Source organism: Lissotriton helveticus, chromosome 3_1 (genome assembly GCF_964261635.1).
Source record: "Lissotriton helveticus chromosome 3_1, aLisHel1.1, whole genome shotgun sequence".
Taxonomy (NCBI): domain Eukaryota; kingdom Metazoa; phylum Chordata; class Amphibia; order Caudata; family Salamandridae; genus Lissotriton; species Lissotriton helveticus.
The window spans coordinates 1,186,177,905-1,186,193,355 of NC_136061.1; the positions used below are offsets into that span (position 1 = coordinate 1,186,177,905).

The 15,451-nt window shown below is 39.9% G+C and overlaps 1 protein-coding gene across 1 annotated transcript in view; it reads right to left on the minus strand.

Annotated features, from left to right (window-relative positions):
• The window catches only part of ATP12A (ATPase H+/K+ transporting non-gastric alpha2 subunit), a 127,169-nt gene that overhangs the window by 31,165 nt on the left and 80,553 nt on the right, over nt 1-15,451 (minus strand). The window contains exon 12 of the mRNA XM_078681821.1: nt 12,205-12,397. Coding sequence (XP_078537947.1) covers nt 12,205-12,397 — 193 coding nt within the window. The remainder of the gene's footprint in view (nt 1-12,204; nt 12,398-15,451) is intronic.

Sequence of the window (15,451 nt, forward strand, 5' to 3'; positions counted from 1 at the left end):
TTTTAGTGCATGGGCAGGATTCTGTCTTTTCAAAAGCTTACACAATGTTCAGTCCACTACGTCAAGATGGCCAGTGACTTGCACACTTCTTCTAAGCTGACTTCTTCAGGTACAAAGACAAAAAGAGCAAAAAATGACACTCCATCATCAATTCTGTCATCTCAAAATACTGTTTTAGATACTATTTTGGATGAGGTGCGTGACCTTAAACCTTTCATGTGTGCAACTAATGAAAAATTGCAACAAATTGAGGATCTTTGGATTGTTATGGAGGGTAAGATGCTTGAAATGGAACAACGTGTTGGTGATCTTCAAGACAGCCCTGCCAAAATTCCTATACTGAGGCAAAAAACTCAAAAACTAAACTACATAATGAAGTCCTTGAAAACCGAAATAGATTAAATAATCTTCCCCTTCATGGTCTGACTGAGAACCTTGAGGGCACTGATCTTTTGGCATTCTTGAAGAAGTTCTTGCCTGATCGTCTTGGCCTTCAATCTACATCACCTCTTATTATTCAGTGAGTGCATCATCTGAGCCATTTCTAGCCCCACTCTACTAAACCACAAGGTATCATAACCCTCGTTTATGAGTTCACTGACTTGATGCGTGTCTTGAAGGCTGCTAAGGAAAAGCAGTGCCTTGAATGGTTTGGCCACAACATATTTATTTCTTAGGATATTTCCAATGCAACAAATGCTAGCTAGACGAAAATAATTCCTTGCATTTCGACCTCGAACGAAGTAACTAAACATTTGTTTTGCCATTCTACATCCTTGCCTCTGCAAAATCACCTATGAAGTCATCTGGGTATCTTTTGATGATCCGGCTAAACTAAAAATAGTTTTACAAAATGTTACAAGTCAGACTATGGAAAGTAATGCTCAATATTCTTAATATAGTTTAATTATGTGCAGTGCTTTCTTAATTTTTTTATTCTGTATTCCTCTAAATATATGGCTATATTTCATACATTCTCTTGCTTCGCTCTCCATTGTCGCTCTTACTTTCGATGCTAAAATGCCTTATGCTCACTCTCCATTCTTTTCACTTCAGATCTGGCTTTTTGTGCTTGATCTGTCTCATCATCCTTTTTCTCTTATGATATTTCTTCTTTTTCCTTTTTTCTTCTATTTATTTTCCATATTTTTTTTTGAGTGTTTATTTATTCCTTCTTTTTATTCTAATGGCAGATTCTTATTGTTGACACATATGGTATCTTTTTGTTTCCCTTATTGGTTTTGCAGCTTGTTGTTATTGTTCCTGCATCCTTACCTTTACCCCACAACATGTTTAATGTTGTCTTGTGGAATGTTCATGGTCTGGGTCATCCCACCAAGTGTCAAAAGGTACTTTCACATTAATTGAAACTTAACTCATATGTTGCTTTCTTGCAGGAAACACACTGTAATGATGTTGAATCCCTTAAGCTTAAACATCAATCGGTTGGTCAGGTTATTTTTTCTCTTCTGTTAACCGCAAGAATGGTGTAGCCATTTTATGCCATAAATCGTTAAATATTCAAATTTTGTCAACTGAATGTGATTCGGATGGACAATGGGTATTGCTTAATGCTAACATTTTTTTAAATTTATATTTTCAAAATGTATGGCCTTGTCAAATCTGAACCTGAATTTTGGCACAATGTTAAATTAAAGCTGTCTTCCACTGCTAATCGTAATATTATTTTTGCTGGTGATTTCAGTGACTGGTTAGACCCATTTACTGATAGGAAATCTAACTGTAAATGTAAACCTGCTAAATCACATAAAGTATTCCAATCTGCCATTACCTCTCATCCATTCTTCTATGTATGGAAAACCTGCAACCCAGATATATATGAGTTTACATTTTTCTCAAATGTTCATCATACTATGACTAGAATGATTATATTTTAGTCTTCAAATCCTTACTCTGCTCTATTCATGCGCCAGTAATTGGTTTTATTTTCATTTCTGATCATGCCTCTGTTTTGTCCTCTTTATATTTGTCTCTCAATAATTCCAAGCAAGGTCATTGGAGATTTAATAATTCCTTACTATCGGACCAAACTTTTATTTTGGAAGCGACTTCATTTATTAACATTTGTTTTCAATGTAATCAATCTAAGAACACTTCTATTCACAATAATTGGGACATTTTAAAGCTTCTTTTAGGACATTTACTATTGCCTACTCTGCTTAAAAGAAAAAGATGTTGGATTCCAAATCCAGCTCGGCTCTCCAACATATTAAACTTCTTGAACATACTTACTTCATTTCCCAATCCCCCTCCAATTTGCAGGAATTGATTAAAGCTAAGTCTTACCTAAATGAACTTGCTACTGTTGATGCAGGTAACATCCTCCTTAAAATTAAGTCTCAATACAATGGGAGTCAAAATATAGCTGGCAAAATGTTGGCCAATTATTTAAAATTCAAATCGAAACCGAAAAATGTTGGACCTATTCATAATGAACTTACCAATACTATATTGTCCTCTGAACCTAATATTATTAATGCCTTTCAATCTTACCATGAATCATTATATACAGAGGATACCTGTCCTTCTGAATGTGACATTCAGTTTTTTTATGGTCTTCTTAATCTTCCTTCCATTCCTAATACTTTTAAAGCTCTTGAAAAGGACATAACTCTTCAGGAGGTTATTGATGCTATTACATCTTTTTAAAAAGTCAAAGCTCCTGGTCCAGATGGTTTTCCTATTAAGCTTATATCTTCCTTTTCCTCTCTTTTTTTGCTCCTAAATTACTTTAACTCTTTAACTCTTTCGTATTGAACTCTAAAGCTAATATCACTTTTTTAGACGCCCTTATTGTTATTATCCTTAAATCAGATAAGGATCCTGCCCTCTGTAAAAACTATCATCCAATTCATTAAATAACTATGATTCTATATTTTTTGCTATAATTCTGGCCCCTCGGTTGGAAGATTTTATCCCCCTTCTTTTCAAACCTGACCAATCTGGTTTTATTAGAGGCAGACTTGCTTTCGATAATCCTAGGATGTTCTCTAACATCCTCGCTTTTGGGAAAAAGTACCCCTCTCCTCTTGCTGCCTTATCCCTTGATGCTGAAAGAGCATTTGATCATATACATTGCCAATTTACGTTTAATACTATCCACTAATTTGGTTTCAGCCCAAATTTTATTTCATTTATCAAAGTACTATGGGGCATATTACCAACAACTAGCGATAATTATCGCTATGTTGGCTTAGCGGCAATATTTTTATCGCCGAGCTGCGGCGATTTTTATCGCTTAGGAGCCTTGATATTATCAAGTTTTATCTCCTAAGCGATAAAAATCGGCCAAAATTCATGAATATCGGTGAAAAGTCAGCGATATTCATGCATTACCGAGCTAATGCTCTTAGCCATGTTATCCACCTACCATTGGATAACATGGCTAAGAACTGCTCAGGGGCAGGTGTTAGCTTTTGGAGATATTCGCGCTTAGCGCGAATATCTCCAAAAGTTGGTAATAGGAGATAGCGATGTTAGCGACTGTTTCCAGTCGCTAACATCTTGGCACGCCCACTTTGCATGTCATTAGTGATAAATTTCACTGACATGCAAAGTGGGGCCCAAGATGGTCGCTATCTCCTACTAGCTGTCGCTAACTGGTGTTAGCGACAGCTAGGTAATAGGGAGATGATTTTATCTCCGCTTTCTTGGCTTTTAAAGCCAAAAAAGCGGAGATAAACCCCCTTGATAATATGCCCCTATATTCTGAACCATGTGCTTGTGTTTTTGTAAACGGACGTTTCTCCTCTTTCACCTTTGCTTTTTCTTCTCTGTTTGGAACCCTTTCTCTAACGCATTTGTTGTAATTCTTTTATATCTGGTTTTAAACATATTTCTTATGAACTCAAACTTTTAGCTGTTGCATATTTCATTCTGGTTTATATGTCTAATCCCCTTCCCTCCCTAGATCCCTTTTTGCAAGAGATTGATTTATATTCCAATATTTCTGGTTACAGGTTAAACCTCTCTAAAACCGAGATTTCTCCATTAAATTCCTCATGCTATCATTATGTTTGATAACACTCATTTTGCAAGGTGCCCTTCCAAGATTAAATACTTGGATGTTTTTGTTTTCCCCCACTATTTCTAATACACTTACTCATAATTTTAATGCTCTAAAATTTAAATTTCAAAACTTACTCTCTACCTGGTCTCCTCTTCATTTATCCTTGTGAGGTACATTAGATACCATAGAGAGGATGACTGTACCACATGTTGTATTTATACTTTATATGCTAAACTTCAAAATTCCTAATTATTGTTTCTCCCAAATTAACTCTATTTGCACCAAATTTCTTTGGAATAATAAATGTGCTTATATTGCCTTATCTAAATTAATTCGACCAATTTTAAGTTATATCATACTACTTTTTTAATGTGACAATTCTATCCTTTGACTAAAGTCTATCACGACTTTCCTATATACAATGGTTTCTTTTTTAACATTCTTTACTACAATTTTTCATTTTATGATGTTGTCTTTATGTCTTTCTGTACATTCATATCTAAAAACTTGATTTTAGAATATTCTCAACATTTGCTGCTTACAATATTTACCGAAGGTTCTGCTTTTCATAAAATTGTTCCTGCATCTTCTATTTGGAATAATACATTTATTATGTTTTGCCATAAATCATTTTATTTTAAGCACTGGAAAGAAAAGGGTATTTTATATGTTCATCATTTTGTTTCCCAAAATTGTATTGTACCTTTTGCTCAATTACAAGAACAATATGACTTACCTAATTCTTCTTCACAATAACATTACAAATCATTATCTGTTCTCCAGTCCTTTTTATGAAACAATAACATTCCTCCCGATTCCATTTAGTTCACTCCCTTGACACCATTATACAATATTACTTATGATTTCATCCTCAAAGGGTCTCTCATATATACATTTGTATCCTCCCCTATTCCTATGAGATTTTAATCCTTTATTGAATTATTATGGGAAAAAGACCTTTCGGTATCGTTCTCTGATCACCAGTGGGATAAACTATGGTGTAAAACTGTTTATACTTCCAAAGCTGACAATATTACTCAATCATTCTTTTTTGGGTATATTAGAGCTGTTATCACTCCTTCTTTTATTCACAAATTGATTCCTTTGCCTCTCCCTTATGCTGATATTGTCTTTCTTCCAATGGTATTTAAACCCACCTATTATACTACTGTCTTTAAGTGAAAATCTATTTGATCAAAATGTATCAGGTCTGGGCATAGTTCGCTGAGTTTCACTACGCAGAACCTAGCGAAGTGGCAAAATAACTCTGCAGAGTTCCGCAAGTGGCAGAGTACAGTGTGAGGTGCTGTTCACGCTGGTCTTCTTACCGCTCGAGTAGAAATTCTACCTAAGTGTCTGCTCGCGTTCGCAAACTCACTGTTTGCGAGTGGGGAAAAAACTCTACTGCACTATGCGGAGCAGTTTTCTGCACTTCGTGAGCTCTGAAGAGTGCAGAAAACTCAGTGAACGGAGCGGAATTCAATGCTCAAGCCTGATTTCTATGTAATGTTCCCTTATCCATTCAAAATGTTTTTTTGAAACTATGTCAGCTGGTTTTAATAATCTTCAAAGCCTGTATTATTTGAACTTTTAATTGCACTTGCCTTTAAGGTTATACTTGCTTGTTGTAAAGATAATTCTAAAATATGTATATTACCATGGTGGAATCTTATTTGCGATGAGCATAGAATATCTACTGTTTCTTCATCTTTGTTATCTCAAATAAATTTATCGGATTTATTCTGGTTACCCTTCACTGCTTTTGTGTCCTCACACTCATCTTTATCCTAACTCCTATAGTTTTATCTTTATCTTTTCTCTCTCCTTTCTTTTCTTCTCTATTTCTTCTTTTTTCTCTTTCTCTTTGTGTATAAAAAATAGAAAAAAATATACTTAGTTCTTTTTTTTTATATTCCACTATTAGATTTGTATTTCATAATTCTTTATTTGTAAGGTATTGCTTGACTAATAGTTACTCAGCTCTGTAATATATCTAATTGTTTTATTCTTTTTGACCACTGTACTGTTTACTACTCTCAATCTTAATAAAAAATATTTAACTAAAAAAAAAACTTTGCACCGTCGACAATTTTTTGTTGGTGGAGCTTAAAAAGCAGCTAGGGATATGCCATTTGAATTTGGAACAGAAAAAAAGATATTGCAGGTATAGAGTGCAATGTGAACCTGACTCATTTACTTAAACAGAATTCTATCCTTCACTGGTAACCAATTTGCTGATGACAAGGCATTAGTATCATGACCTTGCTTTTTGAGCCCAAATAAAATCATACGGCCATAGTTAGGGATTAATTGCAAACTCTGAATTATATATTCAGGATATTACAGGAAAATAGAATTGCATAAATCAAGCAGGGGGATGTAAAGGCATTCATTCAATCAATCACTCAAACAAAGAAAACTTTTTGCAACTATATTGAAAATGCAATAAAACACAAATAACTGTCATGTTAATAAATATGACAATATAAGAAACACATTTAGGAATACTGAAATTAGATGCATCAAATATTATAGATTATAATATTGAATTTTGATACCTAACCACAAATTTCAAGTAAGACCCTTTTGCATAGTAAATATTTAAATGAGGTAGTATATGTAAATGCATTAAGGCAGGCCTACACTTACTACTACTGTGCGCTTTAAGCAATAGTGTTCAAATTCTTAAGGAAAAAGATTTATAACATTTTCAAAAAACATAATGTCAAACAATGAGGATTTAATATTTGCAATGTCTGTCACATGTTAAACAGTTATAGGATGCACTTAAAAAAATTCAACTGGAAAAAAAAGACTTTGATGCAGTTGAAATTGGCCTGACAAAGATAGCACACAATTTATCGTAATACTGAGGTTTCTGATGCATGGAGCCCGGTTAGGCTTAGTTACTAAGACATTAGGACAGAAGGGCAGATCTCAAAAACAGGGAGGATGTGTGTTGCTCAAAATTTCATTTTCTTTACCTTCCGTTTTAACTGATGTGCACTCATCCAATGATACACCTTAGTGAAACACTCATGAAGTTGGGCAGCACATTTATGATCATCGCTAGGTATCTGTACGGTGATTTGAGTGCCATTTGCATGCTAATGAGGCTATACAAATATTTTCCACTATGAGAGGTTCTGGGGTTTGTGAACATTGCACACTACTTTACCTATAGGAACTTTACTGTTAAAAGTAGATTTAAGATTTCTTTCTATCTCACAGAAAAAATTTTAGCTCTCTTTTCACCCTCTTTTTTAGTTTGAAAACGTTGTGCTGTTTACAAAGGTTACGTTTTAATCACTTCCCACAAACTGCAGTAGTGACGTCTCATCTTCCTGTGCCCTACTGTAGAACACATCCAAATATGAACATGTTCCAGGTGTGAGTTGCCTATTTAGCCATCATATTGTTGCTTCCTGAGTGAAACTCTTTGTAGTTACCTCAAGGACGACACACTACACTGCAGCTTAAATATAAATGTAAGACTAGCTTATTACACTTCCAGTTGCTGGAATGGATGGGTGTGCCATACAACACTTGAAAATAACTATCAGTGACTTCATCATCACCTTTGTGCATATCAGCAGCCATTTTTTACATTAGTCAAGTAGAGCCAGCTGGTGTGCTAAAGGGGTTAAAATATGGCCTAGAACTACCTTAGGAAATACAGGGCATAACTGTATGCACAGTTTAGCATTAGCAAAAAATATAATATCGAACTTAATTACAGGCAAAGTTTGATGACTTTTGTTTCTCCATTTTTATCAGGACTTCACATAATGACAATTTTTCTGGAATAGTGATGTATTTTGCATTAGCATTATGATGTCATTGGCCCCTTGTGCTGTTGAGTTATTGTGGAAATGTACACATCCTAATAATATTATAGTTAATATGAAATGAATATTAAGAATACTGTTCCACTCTGGTATACCACTGCGTGCAGCATTAGGTTGCTTCAGATCCTTGTGCAGGCAGGGACTACAGATGGTGCTTAGATTTTGGAAGAGACCTCCTAGTTCCCGGTTACTCCAGCTGGCCTGTTGGCAGAGAAAGTGTTTCAGGGTCTCGTGCCCTGACCATGCTCTTTGAAATGCGGAACAAAGTGGATAAACAAGACAGTGAAAGTAAAGTATACACTCTCTTTTCCTCAAATTCTATACAAAGGCACACAAAAAGGAGATACTAAATTGAAAATAAATAGCGCTGACGAGAATTCCAAGACATTGAATAAGTTAAGGACACAAATAAACTTAATGGCTAGCGTGCATGATTTGGTTAGGAGTACTTATGGGTAAGGGGTAAGGATATGATTAGAGGTATATTTTGGCTAAGCGTAAGCTTATGCTTAGTGGTGGTGTTGGGAAGGAAAAGACCTCTGCTTGATGATGGACATGCACCCCTGTCCAGACAGCCCTAGCTGCAACTATATTTTGATCCTCGGTACCGATTTTTGGTCATGGGCAAACACAGATGATGCATCTGCACAATGACCTATACCTGTTTCACAGATTGTGGTATGTTAATCTGGAAAGGGCATACCAAGCACCACCCCTGTGATGGTAAAAGGCTAATGCCCTTACCAAGGGTTAAGTAACATGAGTGTGGTGTTGTGTGCATGCCATTTTTGTAATAGTGATTGAATATACCTCTTTTTTCCACATGCTTTTACCCACAGGGAATTACATTGTGGTTGTTACAATGACCGCATTGTAACTACGCATACCGTTACCCCACAAGTCATAACAACGACTTGCGGAGGGGGACGCTGGATGTTGGAATAGTATAATTTACTATTCCATCTCCAGTATGTTCAACAGTAGGGAAGGTGTTGGATTTTAAATCCAACACCTTCTTCCCCCTCCGCAAGTTGTTGTTCCGACTTGTGGAGTAATGGTATGCGTTGTTACAACACGGTCATTGTAATGATCGGGTTGTAGTTCCCTGCGGGGAAAGGTATTCATGGTAAATGATGTTTACCATAGTGATCACCAGTGTGAACAGGCCTTTTTACCTATATAAATGGAGTGGAGCCTACTGACACCTACAGTTTTGCTACTGTGTTCTTAACTTGGTCTTGGCCTACATCAGGGTAGTATGAGGTGCTGTGCAGTGTGTGAGTGCATGGCATGATGTAATGTATCTGTGCCTACGTGTGGTACAGTACATGGAGGTCTGTGGGTTCCATGTTGGAAACCCAAGGCTTTGGAAAGGCCTATGCAGGTGGCGGATCCATCACAGACATGTTTGTGCATTGCCTCCATTCCTGAAAGTTGGATGGGACACACACAGACTGAAGGAAGGGAGAGCTAGGGCCTCCTTTGTCCTTCAAAATGAATGTTTGATTCTGGAAATGTCACTGGTCTGTGGGGTGTAAGCATACTGTCGGAGAGATGACGGGGCTGATAAGAGAAACACTGCAAAGACAGGGAACCATAAAGAACAGCGCAAGGGGCTTAGTAATATTTTGTCAGTTATACATCTACGTGGCTGACATCCAGGTGCAATTATCTAGTCACTCCCATGGCCTGTATTTCTGGGCTATCAAGGTTGGAGATGCACCTGCTGTGACAGTCTTCTTCCTAGACAAAAGGCAGGAGAGAGGAGTGGACACTTCAAAGGAGGCAACACCCACAGCACAAATTTCAAAGACTTAGACACTAAACAACATCTCTGTCTGAAAAAGGATTACAAAACAGTTGAGCTTGAGGCTCCCTAATAGTCGAACTGTGTATGTACATGAGAGTGAAGAAGCTCAGCATGGCTTTTGCCTGTTGTGACCTGGACTGGAGACCAAAGTCTGCTACTCTCCCTGTGGGGGAGCGAACATCACCCTGGAGAATCAAGACTACTTACCCAAAGCCTGGTACACCAACATCTACCAGCCTGCAGGAGGGAATGAGGTCCAGTGTCAGATCCCACAGAGTAGACCCCATATGTGAATTGTGAGATTCACGGCCCTGTCTGGACTGCAGCACCAATCGGTTATTGTGTGGCACTGAAGTCAGTGACCTGGTATGCTAGGTGGGACCACTGTTAAGATTAATGACCATCACCCTGTGCAGCGATGTGACCTGAGAGGACTGTTGACCTGTGTTCCACTACTGGTAACCCCTCTTTTGCCAGGTGGGGGGCCATGGAGAAGAGAAAGGTCCATTGCCCATGTAGGGTGTGAGACAATAAAGTGTAGCTGGTTGTGACCAGTCTAACCAGCACAACTACTTTGACATCAGAGACAAGACAACACCCAAGACCTACAATCATGACAGAAAGAGCACAGTGGATGTCCAACCACCTTACATGCAGGGACAAGACTACCGCTCAATGATCGAAACTGGCACTTCGACCACAAAGCTGAATTGCTGGATGGTTCCTGCCTGCAGCCGTGCTCCTGGGCCTACCATATCACAACACCAGCAGGTTTGGGTAAGACTGATCACCAGGCTGCTGAGCCTCTGAGTAACTTGCTCTGAAAGTAGCCAAACACCGCTGATGCACTTTGACTTTGAAAGCCACCCGGGAACTTCTAAGACTCGTACCTACTTGTGGAGCCAAGCCTAAGGTTGCCTCACGTGAATGGGAAATAACCACATACAGTATCATGGAATTAGGACTCAGGATCTTAACCAGACAATGTTAGAGTGATGGCCTTACATAGACTTTGTATATGATTTGTTGTGTGCCGTATTTCACTTTGTGTTCATATGTAAAAATTACCTTTTTTTATAAAGGAATTTATTTAACTGTACAGTCATTAATTAGGGTTGCTTAGCATGTTTTGAGTCCTGTGTCTGCGTAAAGCTTACACCTTACCTCCCCCAGAGAAGCCTTGGACTGCTCGACCAGTCCAACCTCTGAGAGTTAAGTGCTGAAGACGCAGTCCTTGGCTCAGTTAATCAGAGCCCAATGTAGATCGGGTCTCGGGTCATCAGGAGTAAAAGGCATCAACCCTGACAGTTAAGTATAGTAACTCCTGCTTGCCCCATGGCCTTCTGAAAGGGGAATTACAGTTTAGATTAGTATCAGTTTTATAGTTAGAGTCAAGGTAGGTGTAAAATATGAAGCTATGGTCAGTGGTGGCCGGCACGGTCTGGGGAGTCGGAGGGTATGGGAGAAGAGGGTTTAAAAAAAAAAAAAAAAAAAACATACCTTCTTGATGCTTTCTCTCCTCCATGGTCCCTCGCTCCAGCCGGAACAGGAATCACACCCAGGCTCCAATAGCCAATAGCCAATCACAATGAAGCATTGGGATTGGCTATTGGGGGGAGTCTGGGTGGAGCCTGGGCAGCATTGTGATTGGTCTGAGCACAGTGCTTCGGCACTCAGAGAGGCATTGGGAGCTTGGGCATGTTCTCCACCTTGGCTATAATGCAGCCTGGGTGAAGAACATGCAAAGTATGCATGAATATTTGGCCGGCCCAAGATGCCTGGCCAAATGTTCATGCACACTTTCAGAGTGTGTCTGCCTACCACAACTCCCTCTGTTTTGAAAGCAGAGCAGCCCCGCCCCGCAGAGAGGCCACAGCAGGAACAAATAAAATGGTAATAAAGTCGAGTAATCATTTTATTTTTCCTTTATTTCACTGCTAAGAAGCACTGGGGCAAGGTTCCTCCGCCTTAGCGGAGGAGCCACCACTGGCTAGGGTTAGATCTAAGGCTAGGGTTGGGTTTAGGATTGGGTAATGATTTAACTTTCTGTTAGGCAAATTTTTGGATTAGGAGAATAGCATGTGTTAAGCATAAAGTCTGTGGATGTTTTGGGTAAGTGGTAGTCTTAAATGTAGTGTTAGGATTAGGTTTGAGAATAAGGTTAATTCTAGGATTATTCTTAGGTGATAATTTAGGGATAGTGTTAAGGTAAGAAATAGTGTAGGTGTAATAGTAGGGTTAGGTTTAGGGTTAGGGCCATACTACATTTAGTGTCAATGTCCTGTGGTCCAAGTAGAGTTTAGTTGCATTACATGCTTACCATGTTGAAGTGGTAGCTTTGAAGTTGCAACATCCTTGAGTAGTAACTCTTGATGTAGTAAAGTACAACGTAGTCAAGTTCTACTGGAAGGTTAAGTAGCTTAGCAGACCATTGCGTGCTTTGAACTGGGTCCTTATTCTGAGGAATTCCAATGAAACACAAAGAAGGTGGCTTGAATGAGTTCTTTGTTACTCACCTAATACTCTCTCTCCAAGGCCTCCGAGTTCCATATAGGCAGTCTGAAAGGAATCCTTCATCTCTTCATCTAGTGGGAGCTCCTTATCGGCTAACATTATAGTTTTGCATCGATCCAAGATTCTCTCTGGGGCCCCTTTCATCACCAGCAGAAATCGCTTGTCATTTGGATCACCCTGATCATGTATGGATAACTGTGAATCAAAACATGAGCATCATTAGAATGTAAACAATTGATACATAAAAATATCAAATATACTTAACTTGGAGCAGAAGCAAAGTTGGTTCTGGGTGAAGTGGCCATAAATATCTGTCCACGAGTTTACATATTAATTCCATGAGTTTATCCCATGTTATATGATGTATCCTATTATAAAAAGTACTTTTGTAGGAACTTTAATGTCTAACATTCAGTTGTGGTGTCCTACCTTTAAAACAAAGTCACTATATGCTCCTAAGATGTGATAGCTATCATTTTTCCTGTCATCTTCACACTACATGATCATAGTGTGAGGGATTTGGAGTGGTCTTGTTTGCACAACCTGCAGTTAGGGGTGGCCATGGAAAGTAGTTTCTACCCCTGATTGCCTGTTGGTACAAATGCATTGCCCTTCGTACACCTGCTATCGGGGCTCAGGAAAGCTACATCCAAGACCCAATGTAAACAGATAAGAGCCCTTTTTAGGTCGAGAATTCAAGACCTATTGTAATTTCTTATGTTGGGTTAAAGCCATACCCCAGCTTTTAATTGGGTTTGTTTCAGTGTCCTTCAAAACTCACTGCTTGCCAGTGGCCAGTCCTGCCTCTTTGTCCCTCCTTTCTCTCTCTCATTCCTCCCATCCAGCAGGGACTAAGTACTGTCTCATCACACTACAGTTATTTGTCTGTTCTCTGGGGGACTACTTTTTTTCTTGGTTTCCTGCTCAGTTTCGGTTTGCCTGTGTGTAGTTTCGGCACCATAGCTGATTACATTTAACGAATAGGTTCTTACCTGTCGGTATAGTTTTGCAGCTTGAAGATCTTTCTGGATTCACTATTCTGTGCATATTCCGCAATCTGGTGGTTGGGTCCGGAATCGTAGTCTTTTTTCTCTTTTTTTTTTTTTCCGTAGCCCAGGTGGGCGTCGACGTCCCACCATTTGGTGTACCTTTGGTGACGTCGGCGTGCTTCCGGCGGAAGCTACCACCCTTGGGCGCCATCTTCGGATTCTTTTTTCTGTCTTTTTTTTCTGTGTTTGTAGTGAATCCATGGCTATGTTTGTTAATCGTTTTTTCAACGTAATTCTTTTCACGTATCTTTTCACGTATTTTGTAAGCTTCAACTTGCTTTCTTTTCTATGTGTTTCCACCTTCTTCTCCAGCCTCATCTTTCTGGCGGAGGCGGGTGGGTTCGCTAGTGAATCCAGAAAGATCTTCAAGCTGCAAAACTACACCGACAGGTAAGAAACTATTCGTTTTGCAGCGTGAATCTTTCTGGATTCACTATGCTGTGCATAGATTTTGTAGCGGTTTTCGTTACTTTTGTGGCGGTTGGGTGGAAGATGAGCGTTGGTTGTTGAAAATATGTTGAAGCACCTTTTGTCCTACTTGTGCTTCTTTGTTCATTTGTACATCCACGCAATAGTGCTTAGTGAACGTGTGCACTGAAGCCCATGTTGCCGCCAGGCATATGTCCTGAATTGGTGTGTTGGCCAGAAAGTCGATTGTTGCTCTTTTCTTCCTGGTCGAGTGGGCCTGTGCTCCTCCTGTTAGCTCCTGGCCCGCTTGTTTGTGGCAGAATTGTATTGTCTGTGCGATCCATCGAGCTATGGTGTTTTTAGTCACTGGTTTACCCATGTAACTGTTTGCGAAGGATACGAAGAACTGTTTTGTCTTCCTGTGTCCCTTCGTCCTTTCAATGTAGTGCATCACAGCCCTTCTTGCGTCTAGAGTGTGGAGCGACCTCTCAGCGCTTGTAGTGGGGTTTTGGAAGAAGCTAGGAATCTGAATACTCCGATTCATGTGGAACCTCTGATCACCACCTTTGGCATGAAGTGTGGGTCTGTTCTCATCACGACCCTGTCACTGTGTATCTGGATGTAGGGTTCCTGGAGTGTGAGTGCCTGCAGTTCGCTCACCCTTCGTAGCGAGGTGATTGCTACCAGAAAAGCCGTTTTCATTGTTAGCATTTGCAGTGATGCTTTGTGGATGGGTTCGAAAGGTGCTTTCATGAGCTCCGTCAGTACCACATTCAGGTTCCAGGCCGGTGGCGGCATTCTCTTTGGTGGCGCTATTCTTTTAGCCCCTTCCAGGAATCTTTTTACGACTTGAGATGTGAAGAAGCTTCTCCCTGTTGCTCCTCTTGTGTACGCCACAATCGCTGCCAGGTGTACCCTCAGCGAGGATGAGCTTAGCTTAGCTTTTATTAGGTGCGTGAGGTACTTTAGCACCGTAGATTCCCTGGTCAGTTTTCTATGGAGTTTTTTCTTGCAACACCATTGAGTGAATCTTTTCCATTTTTCCCCATAGCACTTGCGTGTGCTGGGCCTTCTTGCCTCTCGCAGCACCCTCAGGGTGCTCTCTGGTAGTTTTAGATGTGCGAACTCTAAGTCCTCAGGAGCCAGGCTGAGAGGTTGAGGCTCTCTGGCTCTGGGTGTAGAACTTCTCAGTTTTCCATGGAGAGTAGGTCTCTTCTTTTCGAGAACTTGTGGGGGGCCCTGCACCATCTCCATTATCTGCGAGTACCAGGTCTGCCTGGCCCATTGTGGTACCACCAGGATGAGCGTCATGTTGCTCGTCATGCATTTGTTGAGAACCCTGGGGATCAGTGGTATCGGGGGAAAAGCGTAGGCAAATGTTTTTGACCAGCTTATCCATAGTGCATTCCCCTGTGATAGTGCCTCTGGTTGCCTGGATGCAAAGTATTGGCATTTTGCATTCCGGCGTGTTGCAAACAGGTCTATTGTTGGTGTGCCCCACCTCCTGAATAGTCTCTCTGTTTCCTGAATATTGAGTACCCACTCGTGGGACGCTGAAGTCTGCCTGCTGAGCCAATCCGCTTCTACATTGTCCTTCCCTGGTAGGTGTATGGCTAGCAGGTCTATTTTTAGTGGTATAGCCCATCTCCAGATTTCCTGTGCCAAGCTTGACAGAGGGAATGATTGAGTTCCCCCCTGTTTGTTGATGTAAAACATCGTTGTGGTGTTGTCTGTTTGTATGAGCACCTTCTGGCTGTACAGGTGTTTCTGAAAGGCCTTGAGGGCTAGCCAC